The sequence below is a fragment of the Thunnus maccoyii genome, chromosome 9, assembly GCF_910596095.1.
Source record: "Thunnus maccoyii chromosome 9, fThuMac1.1, whole genome shotgun sequence".
NCBI classification, from domain to species: domain Eukaryota; kingdom Metazoa; phylum Chordata; class Actinopteri; order Scombriformes; family Scombridae; genus Thunnus; species Thunnus maccoyii.
The window spans coordinates 1,298,513-1,316,647 of record NC_056541.1 but is presented as its reverse complement, the minus strand read 5'-3'; the positions used below and the strand labels follow the sequence as shown (position 1 = coordinate 1,316,647).

General features: G+C 40.3%; 1 protein-coding gene across 6 annotated transcripts in view; it reads right to left on the bottom strand.

The window, feature by feature from the left end:
* Positions 1-18,135, bottom strand: part of grin1b (glutamate receptor, ionotropic, N-methyl D-aspartate 1b) — a 65,724-nt gene that overhangs the window by 6,074 nt on the left and 41,515 nt on the right. For 3 of the 6 annotated variants that reach the window (XM_042420230.1, XM_042420234.1, XM_042420235.1), the window contains 9 exons: positions 17,047-17,165; positions 16,607-16,719; positions 16,364-16,512; positions 15,462-15,619; positions 15,142-15,303; positions 13,364-13,473; positions 12,808-12,953; positions 1,788-1,895; positions 1,409-1,536 (listed from right to left, as the gene is read on the bottom strand). In XM_042420230.1, the coding sequence (XP_042276164.1) occupies positions 1,435-1,536; positions 1,788-1,895; positions 12,808-12,953; positions 13,364-13,473; positions 15,142-15,303; positions 15,462-15,619; positions 16,364-16,512; positions 16,607-16,719; positions 17,047-17,165 (1,167 nt within the window). In that variant the 3' untranslated portion in view covers positions 1,409-1,434. Of the gene's footprint in view, positions 1-1,408; positions 1,537-1,787; positions 1,896-7,992; positions 8,476-12,807; positions 12,954-13,363; positions 13,474-15,141; positions 15,304-15,461; positions 15,620-16,363; positions 16,513-16,606; positions 16,720-17,046; positions 17,166-18,135 lie in introns of those variants that run through there. The other 3 variants (XM_042420231.1, XM_042420233.1, XM_042420232.1) reach the window with 3 other exon arrangements.

Here is an 18,135-nt window from a genome sequence, read left to right as displayed (position 1 = left end):
GCTAATGCTAACACAACATTTCCTCCTGCAGCTGTATCACGACTGGATTAGCTTACTGCTAATGCTAACACAACATTTCCTTCTGCAGCTGTATCACGACTGGATTAGCTTACTGCTAATGCTAACACAACATTTCCTTGTGCAGCTGTATCACGACTGGATTAGCTTACTGCTAATGCTAACACAACATTTCCTTCTGCAGCTGTATCACGACTGGATTAGTTTACTGCTAATGCTAACACAACATTTCCTTCTGCAGCTGTATCACGACTGGATTAGTTTACTGCTAATGCTAACACAACATTTCCTTCTGCTGCTGCTTCACATTAAAAGACAGAGTGAAACACAGGGTGGCTTTTATTGTGAAGCAGCCACAGGAAACACAATGTGTTCGTCAGTGTCTTTATTCTTTATTAAAACGAAGACTGTAGTGTTTAAACCGTGCCTGCTGTTACCACGGTAACCACAGGGGTCACCAAATCAACCCGGACTGAAATCTGAAGGATTATAACTTTAAAATATTAGTTTTAAAACATTTAAAGAGTAACTTCTCTGAAACTCTCCAGTGGTTTAACGTCTCACCTGGCTGCAGTGATGCACAGGTGTACTCAGGGACACTGTGATGTCACTGCTGGATGTCGTTACAGGTGATTATTATTATTATTCTATTAAATGTAATTGATTGATCTCTAACTATCATGGGAAGGGGGGGGGGGGGGGGGGGGCAGCTCGTTTTTGCCACCAAGCAGGTTCATCTGGTTTTGTTTTATTCCAAACTGAGGCTGAAAAAGGAAAAGTGAAGCAGCCGGCGGCAGAGGGGTCAAAACCATCAACACTGATGACAAAAATGATCAGGAATTATTGATTTTTAACAAAGCCGAGCATCAGAAATGACAGCTCGATGATTAGTGCTGACAGAGAAGCCTGTGGGGGCGAGCAGAGCTGTAACAACAGTCATTTATTATGAGGGAGAAGCCGTTTACTCCCCGACACATCATCGACTCTGACAGGTCTAATTCAGCAGCTCCTAAAACTGTCGGCTGGAAGCGAACGCTGTAAATGAGAGAAAGTGTTAGTGGAGGGGAACGAGTCGGAGCCGGTCCGACCTGCAGGCGGACGAGAGCTGGTCGTTAAAACTGTGGAAAAGGCTTGTGGGATGTTTTGAAGGCGTCGACAGCGAGATGAAGGGACACAAACAGAGAGGTGACAGGAGAGAGGACAGGGAGGAGGAAAACACACCGGACAGGACAGAGAGCCAGAGAGGAAGGGATGAGAGGACAAAGGTCCACAAGAGAGGAGAGACCACACAGTCTGACCCTCTTCACTTCTCCTTTGCAAGAGGACGACACGGTGTGAGAAATAAAAGTCCTGACGCCGACCCACAAAATAAAAACCCCCCCAAACGAACCCTGACTGAGCGCACGGTGTCTGTCTTCACGGCTCGGTCTGAGTCCTTTCGTCTGTCTTTGTGGGACAGATGATCGGATGGAGGCAAAGATGGCCGATGGACAGACAGTCAGCAAGGAGATGGTGGAGCTGGGGATGACAGGGGTGGAGAGGAGAGGAGGAGTGAGGAGAGGAGATGAAGAGGAAGACAAATGACAAAACATCACAAAAATAATACAAGATAAAACAGAAGAGGCTGACTGAGAGGAGGAGAGGAAAGGTGAAGGATGAAGCTGAGATATGGAACCAAAGAGAGGAGGTGGAGGTGGAGGTGGAGGTGGAGGCAGGAGAGGAGGACAGGAGGGAGGAGGAGGAGGGTAGGTGAGTCTTCATCTCCTTACCGTGGCGTCCCCGGAGGCCCTACGGCGTTTGAGGTCGGAGGTCGCAGTGATGGACCTAAAAGAGGTTTTCAGTTTGGGCTCGGGCTCTGCTCTACCACTTTTCCTATCCTAAAATAAATGATACGATAGGTGCAACACACACATTAACACACGCAGGAGAGACACGTCAACACCTCAGCTACACTCCCTCCTCGCCGCCACAGGTGTGTGTGTGTGTGTGTGTGTGTGTGTGTGTGTGTTTGAGCCATGAGGACAGAGCATTACAGTTCACACACAACTATACAAATACAGTATTATGCAGTATGATAAAGTATAGTGTGATATAGTGCTAGTATAGTACATATAATAGTGTAGTATAGTATGGTGTAGTATAACACAGCATATCATGGTATAGTGATAGAACAGTGCAGTATAATACATAGGATAGCACAGTATAGTTATAATATTTAACATAGTACAGAAGTAGAATATTGTACATACTATACATAGTACAGTATAGTACAGTATTTCATAGTATAATGGGAGGATAGTATAGTAATAATATTTAATATAATATAGTAATAGAATAATCTATATAGCATAAAGTATGTTGTTGTCCAGTATAGTATAGTATAGCATAATATAGTATAGTATAGTGTGGTATAGCATAGTATAGTTTAGCACAATATAGCATAGTATAGTATAGTATAGTATAATATAATATAGTATAGTATAGTATAGTATAGTATAGTATAGTATAGTATAGTATGGTATAGTATAGCATAGTATAGTATAGTATAGTATGGTATAGTATAGCATAGTATAGTATAGTATAGTATAGTATAGTATAGTATAGTATAATATAGTATAGTATAGTATAGTATAGCATAGTATAGTATAGTATAGTATAGTATAGTACAGCATAATATAGTATAGTATAGTATGGTATAGTATAGCATAGTATAGTATAGCATAGTATAGTATAGTATAGTATAGTATAGCATAGCATAGTATAGTATAGTATAGTATAGTATAGTATAGTATAGTACAGCATAATATAGTATAGTATAGTATGGTATAGTATAGTATAGTATAGTATAGTATAGTATAGTATAATATAGTATAATATAGTATAGTATAGTATAGCATAGCATAGTATAGTATAGTATAGTATAGTATAATATAGTATAATATAGTATAGTATAGTATAGCATAGCATAGTATAGTATAGTATAGTATAGTATAGTATAGTATAGTACAGCATAATATAGTATAGTATAGTATGGTATAGTACAGCATAATATAGTATAGTATAGTATGGTATAGTATAGCATAGTATAGCATAGTATAGTATGGTATAGTATAGCATAGTATAGTATAGTATGGTATAGTATAGCATAGTATAGTATAGTATAGTATAGTATAGTATAGCATAGCATACTATACTATAGTATAGTATAGTATAGCATAGCATAGTATAGTATAGTATAGTATAGTATAGCATAATATAGTATAGTATAGTATAGTATAGCATAGCATAGTATAGTATAGTATAGTATAGTATAGCATAATATAGTATAGTATAGTATGGTATAGCATAGCATAGTATAGTATAGTATAGTATAGTACAGTATAGCATAGCATAGCATAGCGTAATATAGTATAGTATTGTATGGTATAGTATAGCATAGCATGGCATAGGATAGTATAGTATAGTATAGTATAGTATAGTATAGTATAATATAGTATAGTATAATATAGCATAATATAGTGTAGTATAGTATGGTATAGTATAGTATAGCATAGCATAGTATAGTATAGTAGAGTATAGTATAGCATAATATAGTATAGTATAGTATGGTATAGTATAGCATAGTATAGCATAATATAGTATAGTATGGCATAGTATAGCATAATATAGTGTAGTATAGTACAGTATTATATAGTATAGTATAGTATAGCACAATATAGTATAGTCTAGTCTAGTCTAGTCTAGTCTAGTCTAGTATAGTATAGTATAGCATAGCATAGCATAGCATAGTATAGTATAGCGTAGTATAGTATAGTATAGTGGGATAAAGTGTGGCGTATAGCATAGCATTGCATAGAAGAGTAATAGTATAGTACAATCATAGTATATCATAGTGTAGTGGTATAGTGTTGTATAATATAGTAATAGAATAATTTAATATAGTATAGTACAGAATTAAACACTATAGCATAGTATAGTAAACTACCACTATAGCAATAGTATAGCTTAGTGTAGTACAGTTGTAGAAGATAGCTTAGCATAGTGTAGTATAACTGCAGTATATAGTACAGTATAGTATTGTATACAGTGGTATACAGTAATAAAGCATGCTATAGTACAGTAACAGTTAATAGTATTTTAGTATTGTATAGTAGTAAAATACTATAGTGTAGCAACTAGGCCCAGCACGTTTCATGCATACAGAACTCGCCAAACGACCATCAGATCTACAGGTCAACACAGTAGTGTCAACTGAAACAGGTGTGAAGTGGTTTTATTATCCTAACAACTCGCAGAACCGATATATAAATGATTTAGTGTAGCATAATATAGCAATACATATAATATAGCTCAGAACAGCATAGTATAATAAAGTACTACTATAGTAATAGTATAGCCTAGTATAATATAGTTACAGAATAAAAGTCAGCAAAGTGTCGTGTAGTAATAGTATATACAGTAGTATAGTATAGTATAACAGTATAATGTGATAAAGCATGGTAGAATGATATAGTGTAGTGTCATATGGTAATAGTATAGTATAGTATAGTACAGTAACAGTATGTAGTACAGGTTAGTTTCATACCATATAGTGATTGAATAGTGAAGTGTAGTATAGTGTTGTGTAGTGCTGTATAGTATACTGTAGTATACCATAGTGTAGTATGTAGCATAATGTACTAGCAGGACAACAAATATGAGTAGTAAGTAGTATAATACAGTATAGTGGTAGTATAGTATAGTATTACACTACTATAGTAACAGTATAGTATAGTATAGTGTAGTTATAGAACAACATTCAGCATAGTGTAGTAGTAGGACAACAAACATAGTAAATGTATAATAAAAGTATGATACAGTATAGTGATATTATAGTATAGTATTATACTACTACCACTAATAGTGTGGCATAGTAACTGTGTATAGTATAGTTTAGTTTGGTATTGTATAATAATTGAATGGTAAAGCGGAGTATAGTGTTGTATTGTGTAGTACAGTAAACCACAGTATAGCATAGTGTACTCCGTAGTATCATATATATATATATAGTATAATGTAATAGTAATAAAACAATGAATATATGTAAATATGTTAATTAATGGAATGGATTTTACACATTAGAATAATAACTACCTGCTTGTTTTGTTTTCATCTTATTGTGTGTGTGTGTGTGTGTGTGTGTGTGTGTGTGTGTGTGTGTGTGTGTGTGTGTTGTGTGTGTGTGTGTGTGTGTGTGTGTGTGTGTTGACTCCGCCATCTGCTCCTGACAGCAGCAGGTTATATAACATCCTGCCTGCACAGTCTGCGTGTTTCTGTAGACACACAACATGTCTACCTGCATGTGTGTGTGTTTGTGTATAGATATGCATGTGTGTGTGTGTGTGTGAATGTGTGTGTTTGTCTATAGATATGTGTGTGTTTGTGTGTAGATATGCATGTGTGTGTGTGTTAGTGTGTGTTAGTGTGTGTCAGTGTGTGTGTGTGTGTGTGTGTGTGTGTGTGTGTGTGTGTGTGTGTGAGTGTGTGTTAGTGTGTGTGTGTTAGTGTGTGTTAGTGTGTGTGTGTGTGTGTGTGTGTGTTAGTGTGTGTGTGTGTGTTAGTGTGTGTTAGTGTGTGTGTTAGTGTGTGTTAGTGTGTGTGTGTTAGTGTGTGTTAGTGTGTGTGTGTGTGTGTGTGTGTTAGTGTGTGTGTGTGTGTTAGTGTGTGTTAGTGTGTGTTAGTGTGTGTTAGTGTGTGTTAGTGTGTGTGTGTTAGTGTGTGTGTGTGTTAGTGTGTGTTAGTGTGTGTTAGTGTGTGTTAGTGTGTGTGTGTGTGTGTTAGTGTGTGTGTTAGTGTGTGTTAGTGTGTGTTAGTGTGTGTGTGTGTGTGTGTGTGTTAGTGTGTGTGTGTTAGTGTGTGTTAGTGTGTGTGTGTGTGTGTGTGTTAGTGTGTGTGTGTGTGTTAGTGTGTGTTAGTGTGTGTTAGTGTGTGTGTGTGTGTGTGTGTGTTAGTGTGTGTTAGTGTGTGTGTGTGTGTGTTAGTGTGTGTGTTAGTGTGTGTGTGTGTGTGTGTGTTAGTGTGTGTGTGTGTGTGTGTGTGTGTGTTAGTGTGTGTGTGTGTGTGTGTTAGTGTGTGTGTTAGTGTGTGTGTGTGTGTGTTAGTGTGTGTGTGTGTGTGTGTGTGTGTGTGTGTGTGTGTGTTAGTGTGTGTGTTAGTGTGTGTTCTTGTTCCTGTTTCAGATGAAGTTGATGTTTCAGTAAAACAGAAGACTTTCCCTCCGTTTTACTGCCGTCACAAACACACAGCAGCAGGTAAACCAACCACATGAGGACGACAGGAACAAACCAAACAAAGCAAAAGGAAATAACCTGAGGGGGGGGGCTTTAAGGAAGGCGGGCGCAGGGGGGGCTTTAGGGAGGGGGGGCTTTAAGGAGGGGGGGGCGAGGGTGAGGTGGGAACATAGATGGCGAATGAGGCCTGAATGAAGCAGGGAGGATGTTTGTTCATCATGAACACATAAGATCATTATACCAACACATTGCTGCTATAATGCCGTCTCACCTGAGGGAAGGTGTGTGTGTGTGTGTGGGGTGTGTGTGTGTGTGGGGTGTGTGTGTGTGTGTGTGTGTGTGTGTGTGTGTGTGTGTGTGTGTGTGTAGGGGGGGTGGGGGGGGGTGGGGTGTGTGTGTGTGTGTGTGTGTGTGTGGGGGGGGTGGGGGGGGGGGGGTGGGGTGTGTGTGTGTGTGTGTGTGTGTGTGGTGAACAGAAGGGGGAGGGGCAGCAGCAGACAGATGTATGGTCAGCATGGGTTTTCACCTCTAACATCATATCAACATGTCATCAGTTTGACCTTTGACCCCTCACAGTGCACAGGTGTGAGGCTGTGGTCAGAGCTGGGTATCAAATCTGAGAATCTCAACTTTGTTATTTCTCTTTATGTTCAAATATTAAAACACTGATGACTGACATATTTTACTAAACAACAAATCTGCATCATTTTACTCTTTTATTATCATCAACAAATCCCACAAAAACACCAAAACCAACAAGTCACATCAGGAAGTGGAGCAGCACAAATGTGTCTCTAGACAGGGTGAGTTAGCGATCTAACTGCTAACATGCTAACCTTGGGCAAGTTATTTGAAAATTGTAATTAATTACCGATTACACATCACTCATTATAAAAGAAATTACATTATTTATTCATTACTCAGCAGCAAAAGTAATGTGTTACTTTACTTTACTTTGTTTACTCAGAATCCTCCACAGCTACATGCTAACATGTTTAACAAGCAGGCAGGAAACAGTTCGAAGGATTTATTGAAAATCCAACAGCTAGCGTTAGCGTAGCCACAGTGCTGCACACGGCACTGCAGAAGTCCCGACCTCAGCTGCACGAGTCCTACGCACTCCAACTCTGAACTAAACCAGCGTCACATGACTCCTGAATGTAGCCGTACCCGTTAGCTAACGTTAGCGCGCTAGCTAAGAACACGCAACATGTGAAGTAGATCAGAGTCTTATTTTCACCCTTTGAAAATGTTGGTACCGGTGGTAAACAAAGTACTTTAAACTACTAATACCACACTAACAATACTCTGTTAAAAGTAAAAGTATTTTTAGCAAAATGTACCTACATTTACTTAACGTCTGTTCAAGGTGGAGCTCATTTTAACTGCTTTATATACTGCTGGATAGCTTAATCTATAGTAATGCATCATATTTTATTTGTTGATCATATATTTTTTGTGTAATATCTTAATCGTAGGAGGGACATTTTATATAGATTAGCTCCATATCTGCGAGTTTCAATAACTGCTGTGTCTATCTGCTGTTAGTCCGTCTCTCAATACTTTCCTCCTCCTCTACTCTGCTCCAAGCCCATTGGTTCCTACTGAAGACTTTAGAAACACCTCACAAATATATATTTTCATGTTTTAAAAATGCTCAGTAATTTCCTAAAACAGCAGTTTGGGGACTATTTTCAGCGGCGGATGAATCCACATTTGGTGCTGTGGTGAGTATTAGCAGGACAGATACGATATCTCACACAAAACCTGTTAGTAGATGAACTCACTGTTGGTTGGAGTCTGATTATTATGGGATTTATTGACAATAAGAAAAATACAGAATATCAGTTTTACTTTAAGAATAAATAAAAGTAGAATATTATGTGTAGATGTAGAAACGATACCCAGCCCTCATATCGACTCTTAAAAACTGTCACACATTCAGTTTGAAATGGAAAACAAAGATCAATAAAACACATTGATCGTGAGTTAAGAGCATCGTTGCAGCCTGAAACCCACACAGGCCTCAGACTGTTTAAACCCGACTCAGACTCTGGGGTCATGTGGGTCCCACAGACCTCCATCAGGCTCCGGTCAGTTCAATCAGGATCAATAACATTCTGTTTAAAGCATTTTTATGCCTCGATCAAACATTAAAGTCCATCAGCAGCGACAGAACAGCGGAAGACTTTGATCACAGCGTCAGTCAGTGACATGGAAAATAAAAATAACACCATCAGTATTATATGAAACACATCTGGAGCTGTTAGCCCCCCCCCCCCCCAAAACCTGCAGAGTTATAGTTAATGATACATGACCTCTACTGTACTCTACTGTACTCTACTGTACTCTATTGTACTCTACTGCACTCTACTGTACTCTACTGTACTCTACTGCACTCTACTGTACTCTACTGTACTCTACTGTACTCTACTGCACTCTACCGCACTCTACTATACTCTATTGCATTCTACTGCACTCTACTGCACTTTACTATGCTCTACTGTACTCTACTCTACTGCACTCTACTATACTCTATTGCATTCTACTGCACTCTACTGCACTTTACTATACTCTACTGTACTCTACTCTACTGCAGTCTACTGCACTCTACTGCACTCTACTGTACTCTACTGTACTCTGTACTCAACTTCAGTACCTCACAGTCTACTGCAGTACTTTAACTACATCAAGCTCATAATACTTATGTACTTTTACTGCAATACTTTAACTACATCAAGCTCATAATACTTATGTACTTTTACTGCAGTAGGATTTTTCATGCAGGACTTTTACTTGTAATGTGGTATTTTTACGTTGCTGTATTGGTACTTTTACTGCAGTAAAGTATCTGAGTACTTCTTCCATCACTGGTTGTGACTCTGAGAACTAAGACAGCTTTTACCACCAGAATAGAAACAGCACATTATCAAAAATAAAACCTTGACTATGAAATAACGTCTCTTTATTCATATTTACTGTGAACTGTGAAGGTTTTCTTCTTCTTCTGTGGTTGCAGATGTTGGTGTGAGACCAGATGAAACATGTTGTGACTGTTGATCTGTCTGAACTGAATGATTTTGGTGTAAAATGTATTAAACCTTCAGCTCATCAACACTTCCTCTCACAGTTTCCTGCTGCTGTGTTTTTATGTGCTAATCCTGCTGCCGCGCTAACTCGCCTTAAGACACGACTGTTTGAAGTGCTAATCATCCACTGCTAGCTGTTAGCCTTTAGCGGCTGGTGTTTGAAGTGTTAATCCCGACAGAGAAGTGATGGTTATTAATATGTTTCTGCTCGACAGCTGCGGCCAGCTGCTGCTGCCGAGGCTGCAGAACACAAAGACTTCACACCAGAAATCATCTTGTATTGCAGAAAAACAGACGGCAGGTTTCTTCTTCTGGTTTTTTTTACATACATACTGTAATAATCTGTGTTTATTTCTGGAGCTGCCGTCATTAAACAGAGAGAAGTGTTTCTCAGCTGTTCTGATCTGTAACCTGCTGCTGGTTAAATGATCCAGCGCTCCTGTTCTGATCAATAACACATTTTTATAGCTGATATATAAATTAATTAACTTTAATACAGTATCTACTGAAGAGAGGAGTCAGTATCTTCTAATCAACATCTCATAATTCTGATACCAATCATTACAAGATCTTTTCTATTTTCTCTTTTTCATTCTGTTTTTTGATTAATTATTAACAATCTATAAATTATAATTATATCTATAAATAATGACTGATTGACTTTGTGTTTCCTGCTTCATTGGTTTGATGCTTTAAAGACGATTGTGTCGTGTTACATCATGTATGTTAGTCATCTCATATTAGCAGCGTGACTAATGACACCACATGACGCTTCATCTCATGTTATTATATAGTCATATATATATATATGTTATATGTCACAGCGGTTATTGATCATCTTTACATATTGATCCTGATGAGTTTTGCTGAGTTGGACAGTTTTTTTTGCTGTTGCAACGTCTTTGTTCATTCACAAAGAACAATAAAGTGTTTGATTCGATCCTTTCTGAGCTGTAAAGCTGCAGCAGCCGGTTTAATGACATGCAAGTTATTTTTCAAGGAGATACAAGGTTATCTGGTTGCAGCCATTAGTGTCTGTGACTCAGCTCAACACATCACTGCTGATACAACGACAGCAGAACAAGATAAACTCACATTACATTCACTTTTACTTGATAAAGAGGATTCAGCAGAAGATATTTACTAAAGTTTTTGCAGATTACTGTTAGGGATGTAAAATACAGTTTATTGTGGTATTTACTCAGAGATCATTTAAAATAACCTCTGATATGTGCAGTAAGAGTGGATCATTCAGGTTTTCTCCTCGTGTCTGACTATGACAAAGTCACTGACGACGAAAAAGTGACAAACGTCTTCATGAGGAGGATTTATTGTGGCTCCAGTTTCCAGCTGTTCCTAATAAACTGATCACTGTGTGTTATTTTTCCGCTGATCTCGTTAAACTTTAATACGAGACACAGAAGTGAATCTGTGAGTGTCTGACAGGTCTGAGATCAGCTGAGAGCTCGTTCATAATTTTATATTTAGCTAGTTTCCCTGTATGTGTGTGTGTGTGTGTGTGTGCAGACTAGGAAGTAATTGTTATAATTACTACACAAATAATGAGCTGAAACTCTCTACAAAGCTCCATAAAGCTGAGAGGAGCCGCAGGTTCATCAACATATTACACACTGACAGATCCGACTGTGGAGGGATGGAAACATATGTTATTATAGAGATATATGTTATAAAAGGTTTAAAGAGGAAATCAGGGTTAAAGAGATTATTAGCTGCAGTAAAATAACGAACATATGAATCAGTGATAGTTGCAGCTGCTCATCAGTGAACGAAGCGTCTGGCTTTACGTCTACGCAGAAACAGGAAACAGTTGTCGGGGTCAGAAGCGTCTCGGCCTCATTAGTGCGACAGCAGTGAACCAGCTGACTGAAGTGAAGTGAACTGAAGTGAACAGGACGTTTGAATCCCTGTGGACACGATGATAACTGTTACGGCTCTACAGCAGCCGCGTGTTTGTTTTTTCCCATCATGCTTCAGTGAGGAGGCGGTGGTTCTGGGGATCGCTCCGAGGTTACAACATGAACCTGACAAGAAGCAGCATTAATATTTCTGTCAGAGACTCCGCAGAGTGTCTCAGTGGTCGTCCTGTCTGCTTCCTTTTAAAGACGATATTATACAATCAAATTTATATCATCAGCGTTCTCAAAGACGCTTTACAAACCAAAGAAAGAGACACAACAAGAGAGATGCTTGTCCTCGCTGTAATCATTCCTCCTGTTCATACTGGATATTAAAAGATCCTTCAAATGTGTTTTCAATGGAAGTGATGGAGGCCAAAATCCACAGTGTGTCCACACAGTCATTTAAAAGTCTGTGTGAAGCTTCTATTCAGCTTCATCAGTCTGAGTTAGTCATATCAAGTGGATATCTGACACATTTACAGTCTTTGTGTTTCCCTGTTGAGCTGCAGGTGGAAGTATAGTAACAAAAAGAGGAACTTTGGCACTAAAAAGACTGTAACGTTGAAAGATATCTACTGGATTTGACTCATTTAGACGCTGAAGCTTCATATTAGCTTCAGATAAACTTTTGTGGATTTTGTCCTCCATCACTTCCATTGTAAGGTCGTTATGAAGACTTGATAATTAATTTAATTTTCCTTTCATATGTTTTTATTGGGATGACTGACTGTCTTTAGAAGACAATGTGATTCTGCATTTAAAGAAAAGTTTCCTTATGTTGTAAATGTTCTTTGTTATTTTGATTAAAAAAAAGATTTTATAAAGAAATTCCTTTCATTCTCTCTTCATGTGTGTGCAGACAGATCAACAGATCAGCTTCATAATGTTTATTTTCTTCTCTCTGCTCAGTAAACAAACACAGAGACTTTCACTCTAATGTGTCTCTGTTTGTCTCTCCTTCCTCTCTCCACTCTGATAATTAGATAAATATATTATTGAAAAGACTAATAAATAAAATCTGCATTCCAACAGTGAACAATCTAAACTTGAACAACATAAAACTGTATATAAATCAGTGCAGCCTGAATCAGCTGTTAAACATGTTAAACATGTAATAATACGACGTTCATGGTAATAAACACGCTACCCGAGAAACAAGCTAACGGCGTCAAACTGATTGTTGTAACATTCATGTACAGAGTTCAACACATGCTTAAGATTATTGTTGTGATTCAAACACTTTCTTCCTGGAAAATAGAACACAGTAGAACACAGTAGAACACAGTAGAACACAGTAGAATAATGGATACCGCAAGGAAGAGCTGAGTATCTTACTGTTCTCTAGTACAGTAGAGAACAGTAGAGAACAGTAGAGAACAGTAAATTGGGGTATAGTAGAGGTCAGTAGAGCTTTTAGAGTACAGTGGAGTAGATTTCAGTAGAGAACAGCAGAGTTCAGTACAGTAGAAACCAGTGGGGTAGAGTAGATCTGAGGAGAGAACAGTAAAGTACCTGCAGATTCTTCCTCCAGACGTTCACGGCGGCGAACGCGAGCTGCATCTGTTTCCTGCGAGCGTCTTTGTGTCGTTTGTAGGCGATCTCGATGAAGATGAGGAAGATCCCGGCAACGATGCCGCCGGCAACCAGCATGAACACACCTGAGGAGGACAGATGAAGACAGGTGAGGACAGGTGAGGACAGGTGAGGACAGGTGAAGACAGGTGAGGACAGATGAAGACAGTTGAGGACAGGTGAGGACAGGTGAGGACAGATGAAGACAGGTGAGGACAGGTGAGGACAGTTGAGGACAGGTGAAGACAGGTGAGGACAGGTGAGGACAGGTGAGGACAGGTGAAGACAGGTGAGGACAGGAGAGGACAGGTGAGGACAGATGAAGACAGGTGAGGACAGGTGAGGATAGTTGAGGACAGATGAGGACAGGTGAGGACAGGTGAGGATAGTTGAGGACAGATGAGGACAGGTGAGGACAGGTGAGGAATGGTGAATCTTTAATCTTCAGCAGAACAGTCTGTAGAGGACGGGGACGCTGAGTCGGTCTGTTACCTACCTGCCATGTTCTCGAAGGTGAGGGTAGCGGGGGCGTTGCTCCTGGAGTCACACTCCTGGTATCGAACCCACGTCTTGTCAAGATCCTCCATGAAGCCATTCTCATGAGAACTGTGGAGAAACAACAAAAACATGGAGACACACCGAGTACAAATTTATACCAACAACACACGAGTCTGATCAAGGTACGAGTCAGACAGGAGCAGCTGTTCAGCAGGGTATCTAAAAGGGTATCCATGGGGTATCAGTAGTAACAAAGGGGTATCCATGGGGTATCAGTACTAACAAAGGGGTATCCATGGGGTATCGGTACTAACAAAGGCGTATCCATGGGGTATCGGTAGTAACAAAGGGGTATCCATGGGGTATCAGTACTAACAAAGGCGTATCCATGGGGTATCAAAGGGGTATCCATGGGGTATCAGTAGTAACAAAGGGGTATCCATGGGGTATCAGTAGTAACAAAGGGGTATCCATGGGGTATCAGTACTAACAAAGGCGTATCCATGGGGTATCAGTACTAACAAAGGCGTATCCATGGGGTATCAGTAGTAACAAAGGGGTATCCATGGGGTATCAGTACTAACAAAGGGGTATCCATGGGGTATCAGTACTAACAAAGGCGTATACATGGGGTATCAGTAGTAACAAAGGGGTATCCATGGGGTATCAGTACTAACAAAGGGGTATCCATGGGATATCGGTAGTAACAAAGGGGTATCCATGGGGTATCAGTAGTAACAAAGGGGTATCCATGGGGTATCAGTAGTAACAAAGGGGTATCCATGGGATATCGGTAGTAACAAAGGGGTATCCATGGGGTATCAGTAGTAACAAAGGGGTATCCATGGGGTATCAGTAGTAACAAAGGGGTATCCATGGGATATCGGTAGTAACAAAGGGGTATCCATGGGGTATCAGTAGTAACAAAGGGGTATCCATGGGGTATCAGTAGTAACAAAGGGGTATCCATGGGGTATCAGTAGTAACAAAGGGGTGTCCATGGGGTATCAGTAGTAACAAAGGGGTATCCATGGGGTATCAGTACTAACAAAGGGGTATCCATGGGGTATCAGTAGTAACAAAGGGGTATCTGTGAGGGGTCTGTGAGGTTTCAGAGTCATCAGTAGGGTACCAGTAGAACTCAGGAATGTTGAGATTTAATATTGCTGTCCTTTGATAAAACCTGACAGTTTGACTGACAGACTGACTTCATATCAGTGTGAATGTGACAGTTTAACAACCAAAGCAGCAGGAATAAAATCAGAGTTTTTATGAACTGTTGGGTGTTGAGTGAATCGAGCTAATTAGCGTTAGCAGCTTTATTTCCAGCCTGTCTGTGATGATGCATCAGCTGGTTTTCTTCATTGTCGGTAGCGGGTGTTAACAGGCTAAGCTAACAGTGTGTCAGCAGGGTTGCATCAGCAGCAGTCCGGATGGAGGAGCTGCTAACCAGCCTGAGAAAACTACAACTGTGGGTCTGTGTAATGCTTATCAGTTCAAGTTTACATATAAAAAATGAAGTTCCAGCAACCAGCTCGCCATTCTCACACAGGCTTCACTTAACAGCTTCCCACTCTGAGCGTGACAACAGAGGAAAATGGCCACCGTGCGAATATGGTCCATTAGAGGAGCAGCAGTAAAGTGTCGATAGGATATCATAAGGTGTCAGTGGGGTATCAGTAGAGTATTAGTAGGGTGTAAACTGGGTATCAGAGGGATGTGAGAATGGTATCAGAAGGTACCTGTAGTGTTCCAGTCGGGTATCTGTGGGTTTACCTGAGAATAGCCAGAGAAACGTTCTGTTTCCACGGACTGTCCTTCCTCATTCCAATCCCGAATCCAGAGCGGAAGAAAAGCTCTCCCGTCGTCACCAGATCACACTTCTGCGACGCCTCGAACTCCAACACAGCGCTGTCCCAGATGAAGGCATGCAGCTTACTACAGGAGGAGGAGGAGGCACAAACATTAGGTATGTCAGGTGGAGCTCAGTATAAGCAGGTGGACCATAAGAAATAATCACCTGTTCACAGTAAAACAGCTTATTTCACCTGTGAGGTATAAAGGCTAATTTCAGAACTGTTATCCTAAGAGCCTACTTGTCTCTGACGGCTTGGATGGCCTCAGCGGCGCTCTCGTAGTTGTGTTTCTCCATGTGCCGGTACATTGTGCTCAGCTCCACCTGCCGTCTGAAGTAAATATCCACCGAGCTCTGCTTCACTGTGGCGTAGATGAACTTATCTGATGGGTTACGCAGCTAAAAACAACAAAGTACAGCACAGAACACAGAGTCAGGAATTTATTCTGATCAAACACAAGCTACTGAAATTAAAAACAAAGCTCAGTCTTTTAGCATTTCAGTCTGTTGATTTCATGTCACCAACAGAGACCGACGTCTCCTGTTGGCCACTGAAGATGAGTTGTAGGAATCTCTTGCAGGACATTTGCTCTTTGTGCATTCTGGGAGGGAAAGAATCGAGGTTTTACCAAATGTAAAATCCTTTGAGGTAAAATTTGTGATTTGTGATATTGGGCTATATAAATAAAAGATCCAAAAACAACCAAATAAAAGCGACCTGATGTTGTAGAAACTGATGGCAACACACAACCAGCAGGAGGAGCGAATAACGTCAAACAATAGCAAAGCTGTAGACTCAGGATTTCAGACAAAAATAAGGACTTGACTTAAACTGAACTGCTGTTAAACGTGACGTGCCCCATAAAATCCCGCAACAATAAAAGACACAGAAGACCGGGACAGGCGGAACTTTCATGGCCACAAACAGAATATTTCATTATTAGCTCCGTGTCAGGAGTTCAAAGGTTTTACAATCCATCCATAAACCATAAATAATAACTAACTAATAAATAAGAAAAGAACATTGGAAGGGTGAAAGATGAAGGTAACACCCCAAAACATCTGATCAGGGAGGGCAATAAGTTTCCTCTGAAGACACCACAGTTCATGTATTTTCAGTAGGACAGGACGGAGGAGTCTCACCCTGGGGTCATTGATGCCAGTGATGCGCTCCTCAGGCCGGTCCAGCACCAGGAAGGCTGCCAGGTTGGCAGTATATGATGCCACGATGATCATGGCGAATCCTGCCCACACCATACCCAGAATCCTCGCTGAGAAACTCCTGGGAGCTCCTGCTCAGGCAGAGAGCACAGACACATGTTAGTGTTGTGTTGTTCATACAGTAGTACTGTTTATTTCACAGGAGGAGACGACGTGTCGGGTCACCTTCTCCTATCCCAGAGTTCAGCAGTACTCCCCATGAGAACCACATGGCGGAGGAAAGGGTGAGGGCGTCCTCTTCTTCTTCTTCACTGTTCACTTTAAACCTTCCGAACGGGCTGCAGATACACAGGAGCACAGTGTTATATAACATTATACTCTGTGTTATTGTGTCGCACTTTATATTGTACTTTATCACATCAGTAGTGAATTGTCCAGTATCCTACTGGACTGTATCACACTAGCATGTGTCACATTGTGTTTTGTGTTGATTAGTATCATATCGTATTGTATCGTATCATATCGTATCATATTGTATCGTATCATATCGTATCATATTGTATCGTATCGTATCGTATCATATCGTATCATATTGTATCGTATCGTATCGTATCGTATCGTAGTGTATTATGTCATATTGTGCTGTGTTATGTTGCAGTGCTTACCTGAACCGGTCTAATAGGTAAAGCATCACTGCCACCACATGGACCGACAGACCGACTAACAGCCACAGTGTGCTCTGGAACGGTTGCATGAATGAGTCCAGAGTGCTGCGCGGGATTTCCTGAACACACAAAAAACCAACACACAGAGTTTAAGGGCAAAGAAAGAAACATGATCTCAGAGGCTTTACAGTGTTTTACAACGTTCTGTCATCTACACCAGAGTTTGACGTTGCCTCAAACTCCATAACATAACAGAACAGAATTCTGCAGGTTTGAGACATGAAAGGAAAGTGTTGAGATTCTTTTTCTGTCAAAATATGACGTTTCTGTTGAGCTTCCTGCTATAAATCAGCCTTCAAACTGGTCCAGGATTCATCATGTAAAGCAACGTTAGAACACAGCATATCAACAGACAGCAGTTAGTATCTGTCAGCTGCCTTCTTTCATTTGACCCAGAATCACACTGGAGTTTATAAAAACACTGTGATGGTTTCAGACACCACTGGAGGGTCGATGGAAACTATGGATCTGCCTCCTGCTGCTGTGGAGCCGATCGCTGGCTGTGAACTGGGTCACTCCGACCAAAAATATCCAGAAACATCCTTCAGAGCAGCGTGAAGGACTGACGCGAGGACAGATGTGACTGTTTCATCAGGACTGTTTAATCTCATCACACAGAGAACAACGTGCTCTTCCTCCTGCTGTGTGCCTGTTTCTGCCTACCCATGATCCTCAGCGACCGTTGCTATGGTGAAGACGCCAGCGACATATTAACATATAGTCAGTATAACATTATGTAGTACTGAAGGTTATTGGTTATGATCGGGATCAACGTACTTTACTGAACATGGAACTGTAAAGAAAATAATGTTGCTATGGACAAAGAAACGAAGTGCATGAAATATAAATAGAGAGAATAAATTAAACATAAATAATTAATAAATAATTACATCATGTAACGGAGGAGGTTGAATAAAATGCACAATCTAAAGTCCAGTTTGATGAGTGTAGGGCTTAAATGTAAAGTTCAGTTTTATCTGTCGTTGGCGTCTTCACCATAGCAACGGTCGCTGAGGATCATGGGTAGGC